This window comes from Coenobita brevimanus, chromosome 29 (assembly GCF_032717465.1).
Source record: "Coenobita brevimanus isolate Jiangsu-jjx chromosome 29, ASM3271746v2, whole genome shotgun sequence".
Classification (NCBI taxonomy): domain Eukaryota; kingdom Metazoa; phylum Arthropoda; class Malacostraca; order Decapoda; family Coenobitidae; genus Coenobita; species Coenobita brevimanus.
In genome coordinates this window covers 39,886,676-39,902,271 of record NC_136982.1, presented here as the reverse complement: position 1 = coordinate 39,902,271, position 15,596 = coordinate 39,886,676, and the positions used below count along the sequence as shown (strand labels likewise).

Below are 15,596 nucleotides of genomic sequence, written 5' to 3'. Positions count from 1 at the left end.
TTCATATTTACCAAGTACTCAAAGTCCGGGATGAGTCTACTACTCATACATATCTCCTATACACAGCTCATCCTCTTGGGAGCTACAGTATGCCTCCTCCCTTTTCCCTGCACCTCGCCAAACGGAAAGACCCTGTTAACACCTTAGCGAGGCGCCGTCTGCCACAGGAAGGTATCTGCTTGATGTGGTCGATGGGTCTGATCGGCCAAGCAGATCGGGGTAGAGCAACAATTACAGCTTCGCTTGCTAGATGAAAGATATACGTATCAGTGATATTCTCCCCTACAGGATCTCTCTGACGTCATCCAGGACCAGTGTGTGTTTACGAAACTGGTAGTGGTGTGGAGGTGACGGTGATTTCTATTACACCACCTGACTTCACCTTCATCCTGCAGCGATGGAAGCAGTCAACACCTTCATTAAAAGAATAACAGGTGAGTTAACACACACACACACACACACACACACACACACACACACAGACCATGAGTGATGAGACGAGTGGGGACGGAGTGGGATGGAGTGAGGGAGGGTAAGGCCAGGGTACCATAATCTCTGGAGGATGGCAGGTCACACCTCACCTCAGTAAAACCATTTGACACTGCTCAGAAGGAAATGATGATGCTCAAGTTCAGTCCGACTTGAAATTATTAAAAGTAGATTTCTTCTTAAAATCAATAAGAATGTTTATGATATTTTATAAAAGATATCCCAGATATTTTTTATAATAATTTCTGCTACAGTGTACAGCAAATATGATTCGCAGACACATAAAATAAATAATATGCCATGATAGTGTACCATATAATTAACGTAGATGAGGAACATCTCACTAGAAATATGTTTTTTCAATGTCTTGAGGATCTCATTTCTGAAATGTTCTCATCGACCTCTTAGTGTTTGTACATTAAACTAAAACTTATTCAAGGTCTGTGTCAACCTGTCTAAGCGCACGAAAGGCTGCATTCAGGGAGGAGGAAATTTGTTCTGCCTGATAAAATGTATTAAATCGGTTTATAGTGATGTACTGATATTTTCCGTGATAGTATTATTGTTGTGTGAAGTGAATGTTGTGTTAGAGTTGTGGTATTATCGGGGTGATGTTTTCGGTACTGACAGCCAATGTTTCAGTGTCCTTATTGTCTTATTAGGATGGCACAGTGTAACGTACGTGTGTGTGTGTGTGTGTGTGTGTGTGTGTGTGTGTGTGTGTGTGTGTGTGTGTGTGAGGGTGCCACTGATATGATACGCGTATTAACTCCACAGGATGGGTGCCAGCTCGGGTAGTCCTGGGCTCCATGGCGCTGCTGGGGTTCATCAACCTGTCCCTGGTGGGAGTCAACCTGTGGATGTGGGTGTGGGTAAACTGGGGTAGAGTATTAACAACATCTAATACCAACAGGCTGGTTGCCAGCCAGGGTGGCTCTGGGCGCCATGGCGTGGCTGGGGTTCATCAACCTGTACATGGTGCGAATCAATCTGTCCGTCATCATCGTTGCCATGGTTGGACGCAACACATCCGATGCCACCCACTCCTACTGCCACAACATTACAGGTAGCCTAGGCTAGGCCTACTGTCACTATTACAGGTAGCTTAGGCTAGGCCTACTGCCGCAATATTACAGGTAGCCTAGGCTAGGGCTACTGCCACAACATTACATGTAGCCAGGTTAGGCCTACTGCCACAACATTACGGGTAGCCTAGGCTAAGCCTACTGTCACTATTACAGGTAGCCAGTTTAAGCCTGCACCACCCACACTTTCTGCGACAATATTGTTCTCATAGAGAGGGTAGCTCATTTAGTCCTCACCACCTCGGGTTTAGGTTAAAGTTGTGTTTACGTCACGCCTAAACTGTAAATAATAAAACAGAACAATGACAATAAACAGCATTCACAGACCAACGTTATAACTTTTTAATAAATACTGCTCCTCCGAAATATTTCTGAAATCAAAGCATATGTAATCATCCCTACATTTAGGTACAGACTAAGGCATTTTACACACACACACACACACACACACAGTGACCCCCTCGGCCGTACTAATGTGTGTACTGTTGTGTTGCAGGTGGCGATGTGGGTGAGAACCAATCGGACACAACCACCACCACAGGAGCGTTTCAGGTGACACTGCCACCAGCTACATTACACATTAACCATCACATAACAGCACCACCAAACTTGCTTCTCTTGATGTTTAGCACACACACACACACACACACACACACACACACACACACACACACACATACACACACATTTTATATATATATATATATATATATATATATATATATATATATATATATATATATATATATATATATATAATGGCAGTCCAAACCATTTTTCACGTATTCGGAATCTGTTGCTAATTTAATGAGGGCTGGTGTATCATTCTATGTGATTTCCTTTCTCTTGACAGTGCTACTTGTCCCAGTCAACAGTTCCAGCCACTGTTAACTGTTCATTGACTCTCTCCCTGTCCTTCGGTGCTGTCATTGGTCGGCTGTTGTAACGGGTGGTGCAGCAGGGAGAGTTCGATTGGAGTGAGACCATCCAGGGTCTGGTGCTGGGCAGCTTCAGCTACGGATATGCTCTGACGCAGGTCACGTCAGGTCCACAGCAAGTCCTCTAGTTTCACTCTTAAGGAACTGTGACAACATGTCAGGACAAAACGTCTCTTGGCTGTTAATGTGGTCATGAGTACTAGTAACTGTAATTGCATATAATGTTAATATTTATTTACAATAATCTTCATAACAGTGCTTGTGTGGATGGATTGTGAATGTGTGTGTGTGTGTGTGTGTGTGTGTGTGTGTGTGTGTGTGTGTTGCAGGTGGTGGGTGGTCGGCTGGCGGAGGTGTTTGGTGTGAAGTGGGTGTTTGGTGGGTGCATCCTGGCGGGGGGCGTGAGCAACCTGCTGTCTCCGGCGGCTGCCAGACTTCACTACGGGGCCCTTATCACACTCAGGGTGTTGCAGGGCCTCTGTCAGGTTAGTCCTTCCCCTCGACTTCATTGTACCACCTACACAGACGTATTTATGTTATGACAAACACGTCTATTGACTATATGCCTTCCGTCCCGCCAAGAAACCGTCATAGTAAGGTAAAGAAACGAGTGTGGTGAACTAACGAATGGGTGGGATGAAGTGAAATGCTGGTTGGGCTGTGGGGTTAGGGTAGGAAAATATAGTATACCCTTTAAAAACGAGTGTTTAGAATTTCTCACCACCCTCGACTTTTCCGTGAGTCCACCATGATGTCACAGTTCATTTAAAGCAGACATTAAAAGGGTTAGGGGTATAGGGATATAATAAGTGGAGAGAATTATGCTTAGAAATACAAGATATTTAATACTTACAAATATCTGTTAGACAATGCTGCACAGATTTAGCCAGATGTAGCCACAAGACAGAGGGAGTGAGCTAGACTAATAAGTAAATATATATGAAGAGTGAGAGAGGAAATAAAGCCCGTCACTGATAGGTTATGACAAGCCTTCACACAAATTCTGGCGCCTGTGTAGGAGTAGTTTGTGATAACCACTAACCAGAGTAGTTATTGCCCTGTCGTATTTCATTGGTGACCCAAAGCTCTTAATTACATTTGTGGTTAGCTCTGTTTAATTCAATGGTTTGATACACCCCGTTGACCTGGGCACCAATCTGTGTATAATTTCGAATAAAGTTAGTTAGATATACATAATTACTGGATGTGAGCAGGTCAACCAAGCCAGAGAGTTATCCTAAGAGAGTAATTTACGGTGGTGTATCGTAAGTTTGAAGTAACAGTATATCTTTAACATCAGTAAAGCTGGGTAGGTAACGCAGATATCGCTGATACTACCAAGAATATTACCGGTGTTTACATACAAGGTGGGAATTATGTATAAAGTATGGAAGAATGGTAGCGTATGGTAGGCTGGACGAATTATAACGAAGGGTATAGATAAACTACTAAATGAACAGAATATGACGTCTAGTAAATGTAAAGATATAATACTGTAGGTAGTAATTTTAAATTCAGTAATTATACGCAGATTAAATTATAAGAACATGAGACGATTATCGCAATAGGCCAGTAGCTCGTACAAGAGTGACTAGACGACTAGAAAAAGACAAGGATAGTAAAGAAGGACGTGGAGGAAGTGTATTGCCGGGTGTACGTTGCCTGTATGATTGCCATGAAGGTCGCATAACAAACGACTCTGCAGATCTCGCAACACTTCCTCCAGAGCAATTTATTTACACGTTACACTTCAGTATCCTGCTATATATTACTGAGGCAAACTATTTCCATATTAAGCCGGTAATAATAACATATCAGTGAATACTAACACGTGATATACTTTAATAAGTCACTGATAAAAAGGAGTTACGAAGTCTACGATGCGGTGATACGCTAAATAGGATGGCTGCTCTCTCACTGGTCTAGTCAGGCTTGATGTTTGGGAATAATTTTTGTGTACTGATGTTTTTCTCAATTTTGAAATAATCAGTAAGAGGTGCAGTAATACAGGTTTAACATCGATAGAGGAAATACAGTAAGGAAATGTTGTATTACACTTATATTAATGTAAATAATTACTGTCTTGGCGTAAAATTTCCATATCTTCATCTTCAATACTGAGTTAAATCACGACATTAACATTATAATACGATGCTAGTCTCGAAGAAGCGGTATGGAAAGAATGTAGAGCCATTGTATTCATATTTTAACACATGGGTGACATGAACTGCTACAGGACGAAAATCTGGGCCAAGTTAGAGTAAAAGGAGTGTAGGTTATCTTACTGCCTTCTGGATGCGAACCCGGTTGACTGCAGGCTGGAGTTTCCCATCTCCTGCGGTCCTCCGTCCTCTCGGGGTATGGGGATGGGGTTAAGGGACATGGAGGCAGTGGACCCGCCATTTATATCAGTGCCAACGCGTGAAGGCGCCCTTGCTAACGCGTGAAGGTTTTGGTTGAATGCATTGCCTTATAGTAGTGACACTGGTAACTGGTAACCTGTAACCGGTAACTGGTAACTGGGTGTCTTCTGGTACTTAAGCTGTGTCGTGGCCCAGTATGTATGTCTGTTTGGCCCAGTGGATCCCGCCCGTGGAACGACCTCGCTTCATGGGATACGTCGTCTTCGGTAACCCTCTCGACCTCGTTTTACTCTGTTTCATGTCTGCTTCACCCTGTCACATGTGCAGTTTGGTACATGCATCTGTTACATGTACTTGTTTCACTCTGATACATGTCCCTGCTTCACTCTGGTATATGTGTACCGTACTATTTTACATGTCCTTGTTCCACTCTGTTGCATGTTCCCCCTCTACTACACTGTTACATGTCCCTGCGTCACTGTTACATGTCCCTGCATCACTGTTACATGTCCTTGCTTCACTGTTACATGTCCCTGCGTCACTGTTACATGTCCCGCATCACTGTTACATGTCCCTGCATCACTGTTACATGTCCCTGCTTCACTGTTACATGTCCCTGCGTCACTGTTACATGTCCCTGCTTCACTGTTACATGTCCCTGCATCACTGTTACATGTCCCTGCTTCACTGTTACATGTCCCTGCTTCATTGTTACATGTCCCTGCTTCACTGTTACATGTCCCTGCTTCACTGTTACATGTCCCTGCTTCATTGTTACATGTCCCTGCTTCACTGTTACATGTCCCTGCTTCGCTCTATCACGTGTCCCTGCTTCACTCTCTGCTTCAGTGTTACATGTCCCTGCTTCACTCTGTTACATGTCCCTGCTTCACTCTGTTACATGTCTCTGCTTCACTCTGTTACATGTCTCTGCTTCACTCTGTTACATGTCTCTGCTTAACTCTGTTACATGTCTCTGCTTCACTCTGTTACATGTCCCTGTTTCACTCTGTTACATGTCTCTGCTTCACTCTGTTACATGTTCCTGTTTCACTCTGTTACATGTCTCTGCTTCACTCTGTTACATGTCCCTGTTTCACTCTGTCGCATGTTTGTTTTTCCTTGGACCTCTGCAATAAGCATTTAAGTTTTAGTGTGTGTGTGTGTGTGTGTGTGTGTGTGTGTGTGTGTGTGTGTGTGTGTGTGTGTGTGTGTGTGTGTGTTTTACTGTGACTTTTCGGCAAACCTCTAAGATATGACTCTAATAACTTTTTTTCTAGTGTTTAATATGTACGGACGCCTGGTGGCCTAGTGGGTGAAGGCTCTCCAGCTGGATGGGTCCGGAGGGGTTTGCATCCAAGGGAGTTTTGGGGTTTATTGCTCACATAATGCCACTCAGGGATGTACGAGGCTGGTCACCCACACCTTAAATGTCAGGACTGAGAACCCTAGCCCCGGACCCTACACTCCTGGTGGGGCAGGAAAGGACTGACTGATCTCTATTTATCTGTCTGTCTATTTAACTATCTATCTGTCTTCTTTGAATTGTCATACGCCTTAATCCTCTAAAGGATGTCCAGAAACAGATCACCTCCACGTCGCCCTGTCCACTGCCATTTGGATGCCATCTCTCGAACTCACACACACCCCTCTCTCACATGCCTCTTCACTCCACCTCATCTTGTATATCTCCCTCCCTCTCTTTCCCTCCACCTCACTCACATACACTCTAGTCAGTCTCTCAGTCTCCATTCTCTCCACGGCAATGACCTCTTGTTACGCTGCCACAGTATTGTTAGTGTAATCAGTCCATTCTCTCCACATGCCCAAACCATCTCAAAGGATTTCTCTTGACACCTCCAATCACACCCACTTCAGTATAGAAGCATTAACATATTTTTATTATTTTATTTCTGTTCACGTGTTTATGTATTTATTTATTAATTATTTTTTATGTCAGGTTCAACACTGGGTACGGCCATAACTCTGCCTCTGATGGGCCTGATAGTGGACGCTCTGGGATGGGCCGCCGCCTTCTACATCTCCGGGGCGTTGTCTCTGGTGTGGTGTGTCGTGTGGGCCCTCTTCATGCACAGCACCCCGGCTCAGCACCCTAGGTAGTGTTAGGTGATAGGGTAGGTGTTAGCAGCAGCAGCTGCACCGAATTCTTCATTATTTTCATCGTTGTTATCGCTGTAATCATTTCTATCATTATCATCATCATCAACGTCACCATTATCATCATCGGTGTCATAAGTCTCATCTACTTTATTATCATCGTCGTCGTCGTCGTCATTTTCATCGTAAATCATCACCATTATTATTACCATCATGGTCATCACAATTATCATTCCCATTATCATTATCATTGTCATTATCATCGTTATCATTATCATCATCATTATCATCATCCCCATTATTATCATCATCATCTATCTGTCTGTTGGCCAGCTCCATGCTGCCCTTATTGTTAGTCACGTTTTCTTTCATTCATAATTGTTCAATTGTGAGAGGCACTTCTACCCTTCAGAATTACCAGATTCCGACCAAACTTGGACACAATGACCAGTCTGTGACCTAGCTGTGTCTGCTTGGTTTTGGTTGCTAGGCAACTACTCGTTGCCTAACAACGGCCGAAAACCCGCTTTTTTTTTTACTTTTACGTTTCGAGCTGTAGAAGCATTACTAGTGGGCGAACAAAGCTCTAACTTCTTTAGGCGCAATCTTGAGGTCATTCCCTATTGGAAGTGTGTCATCCATTTTTCCCTCTCCTCTAGTGTTCGAGTGGCAACCCTGCTCCCCAGTGGCTCAGTGGAACTGAACGAAAGTTAGTGTCGACACTCACTTCTAGTCACTGGCAGCGCCATCTAGAAGTCGTACGTTTGGTGGGCCATTCCGCGAATTTCAAGTTTTCTAGCTTCACAGTAAGAGGATGGAATTGAATGAAACTTTGCATGCATATAAATGTTAATGAGTTTCACAAGTGTGCTTCGTACATGCTTGACTTATATCCGCCAGGTCAGGGGTCAAAGGTCATCAAGTGCAGAAAAATGAAAGCGCTAAAAATTACTGCCTTGCTCGGCGAAATGCTAAGGCTCCAAAGATTAAACCCTGGCCATTGTTCTTGGACGGAATGTTGCACAGGAGAACCTCCACATAGAAATGACTTCCGTTCGCTGAAAAAGCTTGGTCCGCTTAGAGCTGGCCATCGTTGCCTATCAGCTTGTCTTTCTATAGCCAGAGGCCTTAATCCCGTAGCGGGTGGCCACAAGCATATCGCCTCCATGTCGCACTGTCTCCCACCATGTCGCTGCCCTTCCACCACTTCACACACCCCTCTCTCACATACCGCTCCACGTCATCCCTATATCCTCGGTCTCCCCCTCCCCCACCCCCACCACCTCACTCACATTCAACCTCCACGTTAGACTCTCGCTCTCCATCGTCCCCACATGGCCAAACCACCTCAGTGTATTTCTCCTAAGTCTATCTATCACATCCAACTGACACCACAACGTTCTTTCACTTTCTCATTTGTCAGTCTGTCTCTCCATGTAACTCCACATGCTCCTCTCAAATAACTCTTTTCCACTGCTCTCACTCTTAACTTGTGTCCTTTCAACAAGGTCCGAACTTTGCTTCCACATGTTAGAGTAGGTATCACTATCCTGTCGTGCAGTGACTTTTTTACTTCCATGCTCACTTCCCTATTTCTTATGCTTTCAAAGAACCAGCAACCTTTCTTCCCTGTTGTACCCTTCCAAGCACTGCATCCTCTAAACCAGAGGTCGGGGAAGATTTTTAGGGTATTACCCAAAAGTTTATTTTAGAAAAAGGAAATTACCCCCAGACGTCAGAGTAAACAAAAACAAGCCAATTAAGTGTACACATGTGTCAATAGTACGGCGGCTAAGCAACAAATATGATACATGATACATCGTTTTACACCTTGTTCATTAAAACTTACATCATTTATGTGAAGAATCAGTAGTACTATAATTATACCGTATGCATTTCCTCTCATACCGCACGCATTACCTCCAAAAATTTTAGATTTACCTCCTTTGGGGTAATTTACCCCTGTTGCCCGACCCCTATTCTAAACTTCCATTCTTACTCGTCACACTACCCAGTTACTTAAATGCACTCACATTTTCCATCATCATCATCATCATCATCATCGTCGTCGTCGTCGTCAATCTTATTCTCATCATCATTATTATCAGAATTATCATCATTATCATCGTTGCCATTATCATCTCTATTATCATCATTTTCATCTCCATCATTATTATCATCAGCGTCGTCATGATGATGAGGATGACGATGTCGATCATTTTCCAGGATCAGCCCTGAGGAGCTTCAGTACATAGAGTCCGCCATCAGGACCTCCGGCACCAGCAGGATGAGGACGCCTCGGGTGCCCTGGCGACGCATACTCATAAGTCTGCCTGTGTGGGCCATCATCTTCTGCGACGTGAGCACCGCGTGGAGTTTCTCCTTCTTCTTCAGCCAGCTCCCGACTTTCATGAAAAACATCCTCGGTTTCTCCATCAGAGAGGTTGCAATTCATTGATCTCTTCAGTCTTTTGATGTTTATTTTGTGTTCTTGTTACCTACGGACTGAGCCTGTAAGGGTCTGTGTCAGAGAGATGGCTGGAATTTAGTGTGCACATGATGCCACTCAGGGAATAGGGAGGCTGGCCATCCTCGCTATAAATATTGGGACCGAGCAACCTAACCTCGGATTCCTAAGCTCCTGATGGGGGAAAGAAAGTAATGGATGATGGATGGATTGTTACTCCACAATGATTTTATTTAACTCAAGAAACACCCTGTACTAAAGGGGTTAATGATGGTTGTAACTAATCAGTGATAATTTGAATCTCAATTAATTTGACATCCCAGACAGATAAAGGAGTTTCTGACCACGACTGTACTGTGATGAGCAAAAGTTCGCTGATAATGTCCTGCCAGGGTTGTGTTTACGAACGATTCTCATTTCATCCTTAATGTCAGAGTATCCTTACCTTCGCTTTTGTGCCGTGGGCTTCATATTACCATTCATTTCATCTCTCTCTCTCTCTCTCTCTCTCTCTCTCTCTCTCCATACCTACCTACCTACATACTGACCTACCTACCTGCCTGCCGACCTTCCTAGCTATCAGTCTATCTACATATCTGTCTGTCTACAATACAAATCACACCAGTCCAGCCGGTATGGAAATATCTGTCAACATTCACTCATAACAGGACTAATATCTCCTTGTGGCCAGAACGGGGCCATCTCAGCTCTGCCCTTCCTCTGCCGATACGTTGGGGCAGTTGTCATGTCCTCCCTGGCCAGCTGGGTGATGGCAAAGGGACATCTCTCCATCCTCAACACACGCAGGGTCTTCTGCGTTATTGGTGAGTGGCAGCGATGTAGGGTTTAGAGTTTTAGTATTTGTGTTGAGTTGGAGGAAGGGCAGCCAAATGGCGGGGGACAGGGTAACGTGGAGGCAGTGAGACTGTGGCTACCCCTGACAGGATTAAGACGTCTGGGTATATATATATATATATATATATATATATATATATATATATATATATATATATATATATATATATATATATATATATATATATATATTGTGTGTGTGTGTGTGTGTGTGTGTTTGTGTGTGCGGAGAGAGAGAGAGAGAGAGAGAGAGAGAGAGAGAGAGAGAGAGAGTGCTGGAGAGGGACGCCTTCACGTGGTAGAGCAGGTATAACTAGGTGGCTCTGCTGACTGATTATGCAAACGTCCCTTACCTCCTCCCGTCCCCTGAAAGACGAGGGATGGAGTGCAGAAAAGAGGGTAACTTCAGCCTGCAGTCCACCGGGTTGACATTCAGGATGAGCTTGGGGCAACGACAAGTATTGCTTCACAAGAATGTTTAAACTTAATGCCCATTGATTGATGAGGGTCGTTAAGATAGGTGATTAATTTCTAAGTCTCAGTCGTCCCTTAAAATGCGACATGCAGCAGTTGATGTTACACTCAGGTCCCTAATTGTACAGCTGAGCAAACAGAGACAAGGATAGTGTTTGACAGCTGCACCTGGAGACATGCTTATTTAGGAAGATATTTTTTTTTTTCATTTATAATTGCAGTTTTAACAATTTCAGTTTATTTCTTAGGAGCCATCATGAAATTTTTACGCCTGCGAGTTTCTGACACCATTCGGGGAATATCAAGTAGTCTGAGAAATGATTTGCTTTTTGACAAGATACGAGTTCCATCCCAGTGTTGATGGTGTTGTGTGTTGTGTTGTGTTGATGGTGGTGCATGGTATATTGTGTTAGTGCCGGCAGTGTTGATGGTGGTGCGTGGTGAGTTGTTACAGCCTCTTTGTGTTGTTTTGCAGCATTGTTGATGATGCTACGTGTTGTGCTGTGTTGCAGCCATGTTAATCCCTGCAGTGATGGCGGTGATGTGTGTTGAATCGTATGTCAGCCTTGTTAGTGCTGGTAGTGTTGATGATGATATGTGTTGTGTTGTATTGCTCCCATGTTTGTGGCGGCAGTGTTGACGATGATGCATGTTGAGTTGCATTGTAGCAGTGTTAATGATGGTGTTGCATGTTGTGTTGTGTTGCAGCCATGTTAGTGCCGGTGGTGTTGATGGTGGTGCATAATGAAATGTCTTGCAGCATTCTTAATGATGGTGTTGCATGCTGTGTTGTGCTGCAGCCATGTCGGTGCCGAAGGTGTTGATAGTGATGCTGTTGTGTTGCAGCAGTGGTGATGGTGGTGCTGTTGAGATGTATTGCAACAGTGTTAATGATGGTATTGCATGTTGTGTTGCAGGCATGATAGTGCCGGCAGCGTTGATTGTGGTGCTGATCCAAGTCGGATGTGACTGGAGGGCCACCATCGCCATCTTCTGCATCGCCCTCTTCTTCAACGGCGCCATCAGCAGTGGCCACTTCGTCAGCGTTACGGACATCACCCCAAACTTCCCAGGTAACCCAGAATCGTCGTATCCTGGAGCTAGGAAAATTGCTATACCCTTTTCATGTTAACCTGGCTAATTTTCATGGGGTTAGGAGGGTTACTATCTGCTTTTCACTCTAACTTGGCCCTAAATTGCCATGTTGCCGTCACTAGAGGCCTCATTCTCTTGGGATTAGGAAGAGTACTCATTTCACTTTAACTTGACCTAAAATTCCCATCTCTCCATCTTGAATGCTGAGAGGTAAGATCAGACTAGCAGCTGACACTATAGTATGATGCTGTTCAAGAAGATGTCTAATGGAAAAGATGCTGAGTTGCAGTGTTGTCTTTAGCTGTCACTGAGCTACGTGAAACAAGATGCAAAGTATGAGAATATGGGCCAGGTTAAGAGGAAAGAATTATTAGCAACCTGTCCCTGAACTTCATCATTTTGGAGCTTATATCAGGTAGTTCAGTGGCTGGAAAAGATGAAGGACCAGAGCAAGTGTCAGACAGGATCCACAACACCACCACCGACGCTGGATTTGTGGGGTTCAGTTAGGAAAAATGAAAAATCAGACAAAAGCCTCACTCTTGTAAAAAAAAAAAAAAAAAAAAAACATGTAGCCTCCTACAGGGACGGTGTTCGGCCTCAGCAACACCGCCTTCAGCATCATGGCCTTCATCGCGCCGGTGGTGATGGGCAGCATCACTGACGGACAGGTAGGGCTCGGGGGGGTCATACCTGCTGGTGGGGCGTGTACCTTATCACTTTGCATCACAACTCACTTCTACCGCGGCAGTGAATATAATTTCTCTCTCTCTCTCTCTCTCTCTCTCTCTCTCTCTCTCTCTCTCTCTCTCACTGTCTCTCTCTCTGTCTCTGTCTCTCTGTCTCTGTCTCTGTCTGTCTGTCTGTCTGTCTCTGTCTCTGTCTCTGTCTCTGTCTCTCTCTCTCTCTCTCTCTCTCTCTCTCTCTCTCTCTGTTCGCACGGGAGTCGTCATCCCCAAATTTTAAGTCTCATGTATGGAGCACCTTTGAGTATAAAATATGGTTAGACTGCATACCACATTACAGTTAGCACTCAGCAACGAGAAAGACAGACAGAGCCCATTTCATACCAGTGTCTCACAGATAAAACGAGCGCCAGTAATTTAATCCCTCCGCGATATCAGTCTTCAGAGATGCGGAAAAAAAAAGGTGGAAAAAAAAAAGTGTGCCAAGGTCAGCTCAAGCCTCAGATATCATGAGCTGCTCATTTACTGGGTGTGAAGTGTTTTATCTTGGTAATACTTGTAAAGAAAAGGTTACACTGGTTACTGATTATCCGGTTAGTGAAGGTAATAACAGGTAATACAGGTAAATAAGAGGTTACACTGATTACTGATTATCCGGTTAGTGAAGGTAATAACAGGTAATTGGTAAATAAGGTTACACTGATTACTGATTATCCGGTTAGTGAAGGTAATAACAGGTAATTGGTAAATAAGGTTACACTGATTACTGATTATCCGGTTAGTGAAGGTAATAACAGTCTGCTTCACTGTTCTCTTGTCTTTTACTTGCTGTATTAATGCTTTTATCTCCCTCATTCACATCTATTTAGTGAAGAACGATTTTAGTCTCAGCGTAATATCCCTTATCTGATCAAGTCCTAAACCTGATTAAATCCTAAAGAACACGTCATAGCCAGTGTACAGGCAAGAAAAAAATGTATCTGACAGAAGATGTTAAGATGTTTTGTTTCTGTAATCTATATTTATGGTACTGGAGGGGGACACCACACCGTGTAGAGGGGCACTGATATAATAAGCTGGCTCTTCACTTCCTGTACCCCACAAAAAGAGCATGGTGAACCGCACGAGGGAGGTTGCTTCAGGCGGCAGTTCAGTGGGTTCAGATCCAGATGACCTTGGGCTCAAACAGTAACAATCTACATTTATAACTGCATCTTCTTGTGAGTGTGTGTGTGTGTGTGTGTGTGTGTGTGTGTGTGTGTGTGTGTGTGTGTGTGTGTGTGTGTGTGTGTGTGTGTCCAGCTCTGGGCATAGGCTTCACAGCCTGCTCCCAAGGCTCAGTAGTCCTCCTACATACCATACACCTCTACATGTCACCACTTCGGCGTTAACACCCACCGTCCGTATTGAATACATGCTAGGGCTGTGTCATACAGGACTGGTGTATTGGTATTAGCGGGGGTATTTTTACGACATGTCTGCGGGTCTTCTGGTAGATCAGTAAAGTCTGTTTTTATGAAATTCAAATCCTTAAACTGTTCCCTGCCCCGGCCGGAATTTGAACCTGGATCCGGTGGGACTGCAGGCCACCACTCTATCTTTTATCTCTTCTTGCATTCCTGACCCTACCTAACCCCGTCTTTGGATGAAAAAAAAAAGAGGTCGGTCGAGATGATGATGATGATGATGATGATGATGATGATGAGGAGGAGGAGGGGGAGGAGGAGGATACGTATGTGGCAGTGTGTGTGTGTGTGTGTGTGTGTGTGTGTGTGTGTGTGTGTGTGTTTATTAGTTCTCTCTCTATCTTTATCTCTTCTTGCATTCCTGACCCTACCTAACCCCGTCTTTGGATGAAAAAAAAAAAGAGGTCGGTCGAGATGATGATGATGATGATGATGATGATGATGATGATGAGGAGGAGGGGGGAGGAGGGGGGAGGAGGAGGATACGTATGTGGCTGTGTGTGTGTGTGTGTGTGTGTGTGTGTGTGTGTGTGTGTGTGTGTGTGTGTGTGTGTGTGTGTGTGTGTGTGTGTGTGTGTGTGTGTGTGTGTGTGTGTGTGTGTGTGTGTGTGTGTGTGTGTGTGTGTGTGTGTGTGTGTGTGTGTGTTTCAAATGATACTGATGTATGTGTCTGTGTGTGTGCAGCAAACCCTGGGCCAGTGGAAGAAGGTGTTCTGGGTGTTCGTGCCCACGAATGTCCTGACGGTGCTCTTCTTCCTGATCTTCGCCTCAGGCACCGTACAGCCCTGGAACTACCACCCCGAGGAAACCACAGACCCCGCAGCCACCACCATGATCACCGCCAACAACCCGGACGAGATGGAGGAGAACATGAAGGAACAGTTAACGCCTCTCCACCGGAACACGGAAGACAAGTAACACATTTCGACTCCACCAACACACCAATTCCACCCTTCAACCCAGACGAGACGGAGGAGAACATGAAGGAACAGTAACGCCTGTCCACAGGAACACGGAGGACAAGGAATAAATTTCGCTACCACCACACCAGTACTATTTACCTATCCAGACGAGCAGGAGGAACGTAAAGGAGCAGTAACGAATCTTACTATCGCCAGCCCAGATGAATCAAAGCAACACAGAAGTGAAGTAACAAGTTTTTCCACCACACCCATCCAACAGGATCTGGACGGGACCATGAGGGAAATGGTAAGAGCCTCCGCCACAGCCATCACCACCACCATCAGCAACCCTTAGCACGAGAGAGGAATGTCAAATCTCAGGAAAGGATGTGATTTTGGTGGAAAAAATAATTGATTACGATTATGATTTTTTTTATTGTATCATTTTACTCAGTTTGTGATATTTTTCAGACTGGTAGGGTGATGTCACCTTCTTTACTCCATCAATACCAAACAATAAAATCATCTGATAGCTAGGAACAGTGAAATGGCGTCATCGTACTGGCGAGTTAATAACAGTGACCAGGACAGAAAAAACAGTTAAAGCAGCCGAGAAAGACAAAGCTTTTGTCTTGTATATTATAAACTGCACACTAAA

At 44.4% G+C, this 15,596-nt stretch overlaps 1 protein-coding gene across 1 annotated transcript; it reads left to right on the top strand.

Annotated features, from left to right (window-relative positions):
- Positions 1–397: 397 nt before the first annotated feature.
- Positions 398–15,293, top strand: LOC145395015 (sialin-like). The gene is made up of 14 exons (XM_080268760.1): positions 398–434; positions 1,267–1,371; positions 1,403–1,555; positions 2,071–2,126; positions 2,536–2,610; positions 2,842–3,001; positions 5,055–5,141; positions 6,836–6,992; positions 9,220–9,436; positions 10,152–10,284; positions 11,707–11,862; positions 12,470–12,555; positions 14,721–14,950; positions 15,155–15,293. Exons 1-14 carry the CDS (start codon positions 398–400, stop codon positions 15,291–15,293), a joined length of 1,791 nt encoding a protein of 596 aa, XP_080124886.1.
- The last annotated feature ends 303 nt before the right edge of the window (positions 15,294–15,596 follow it).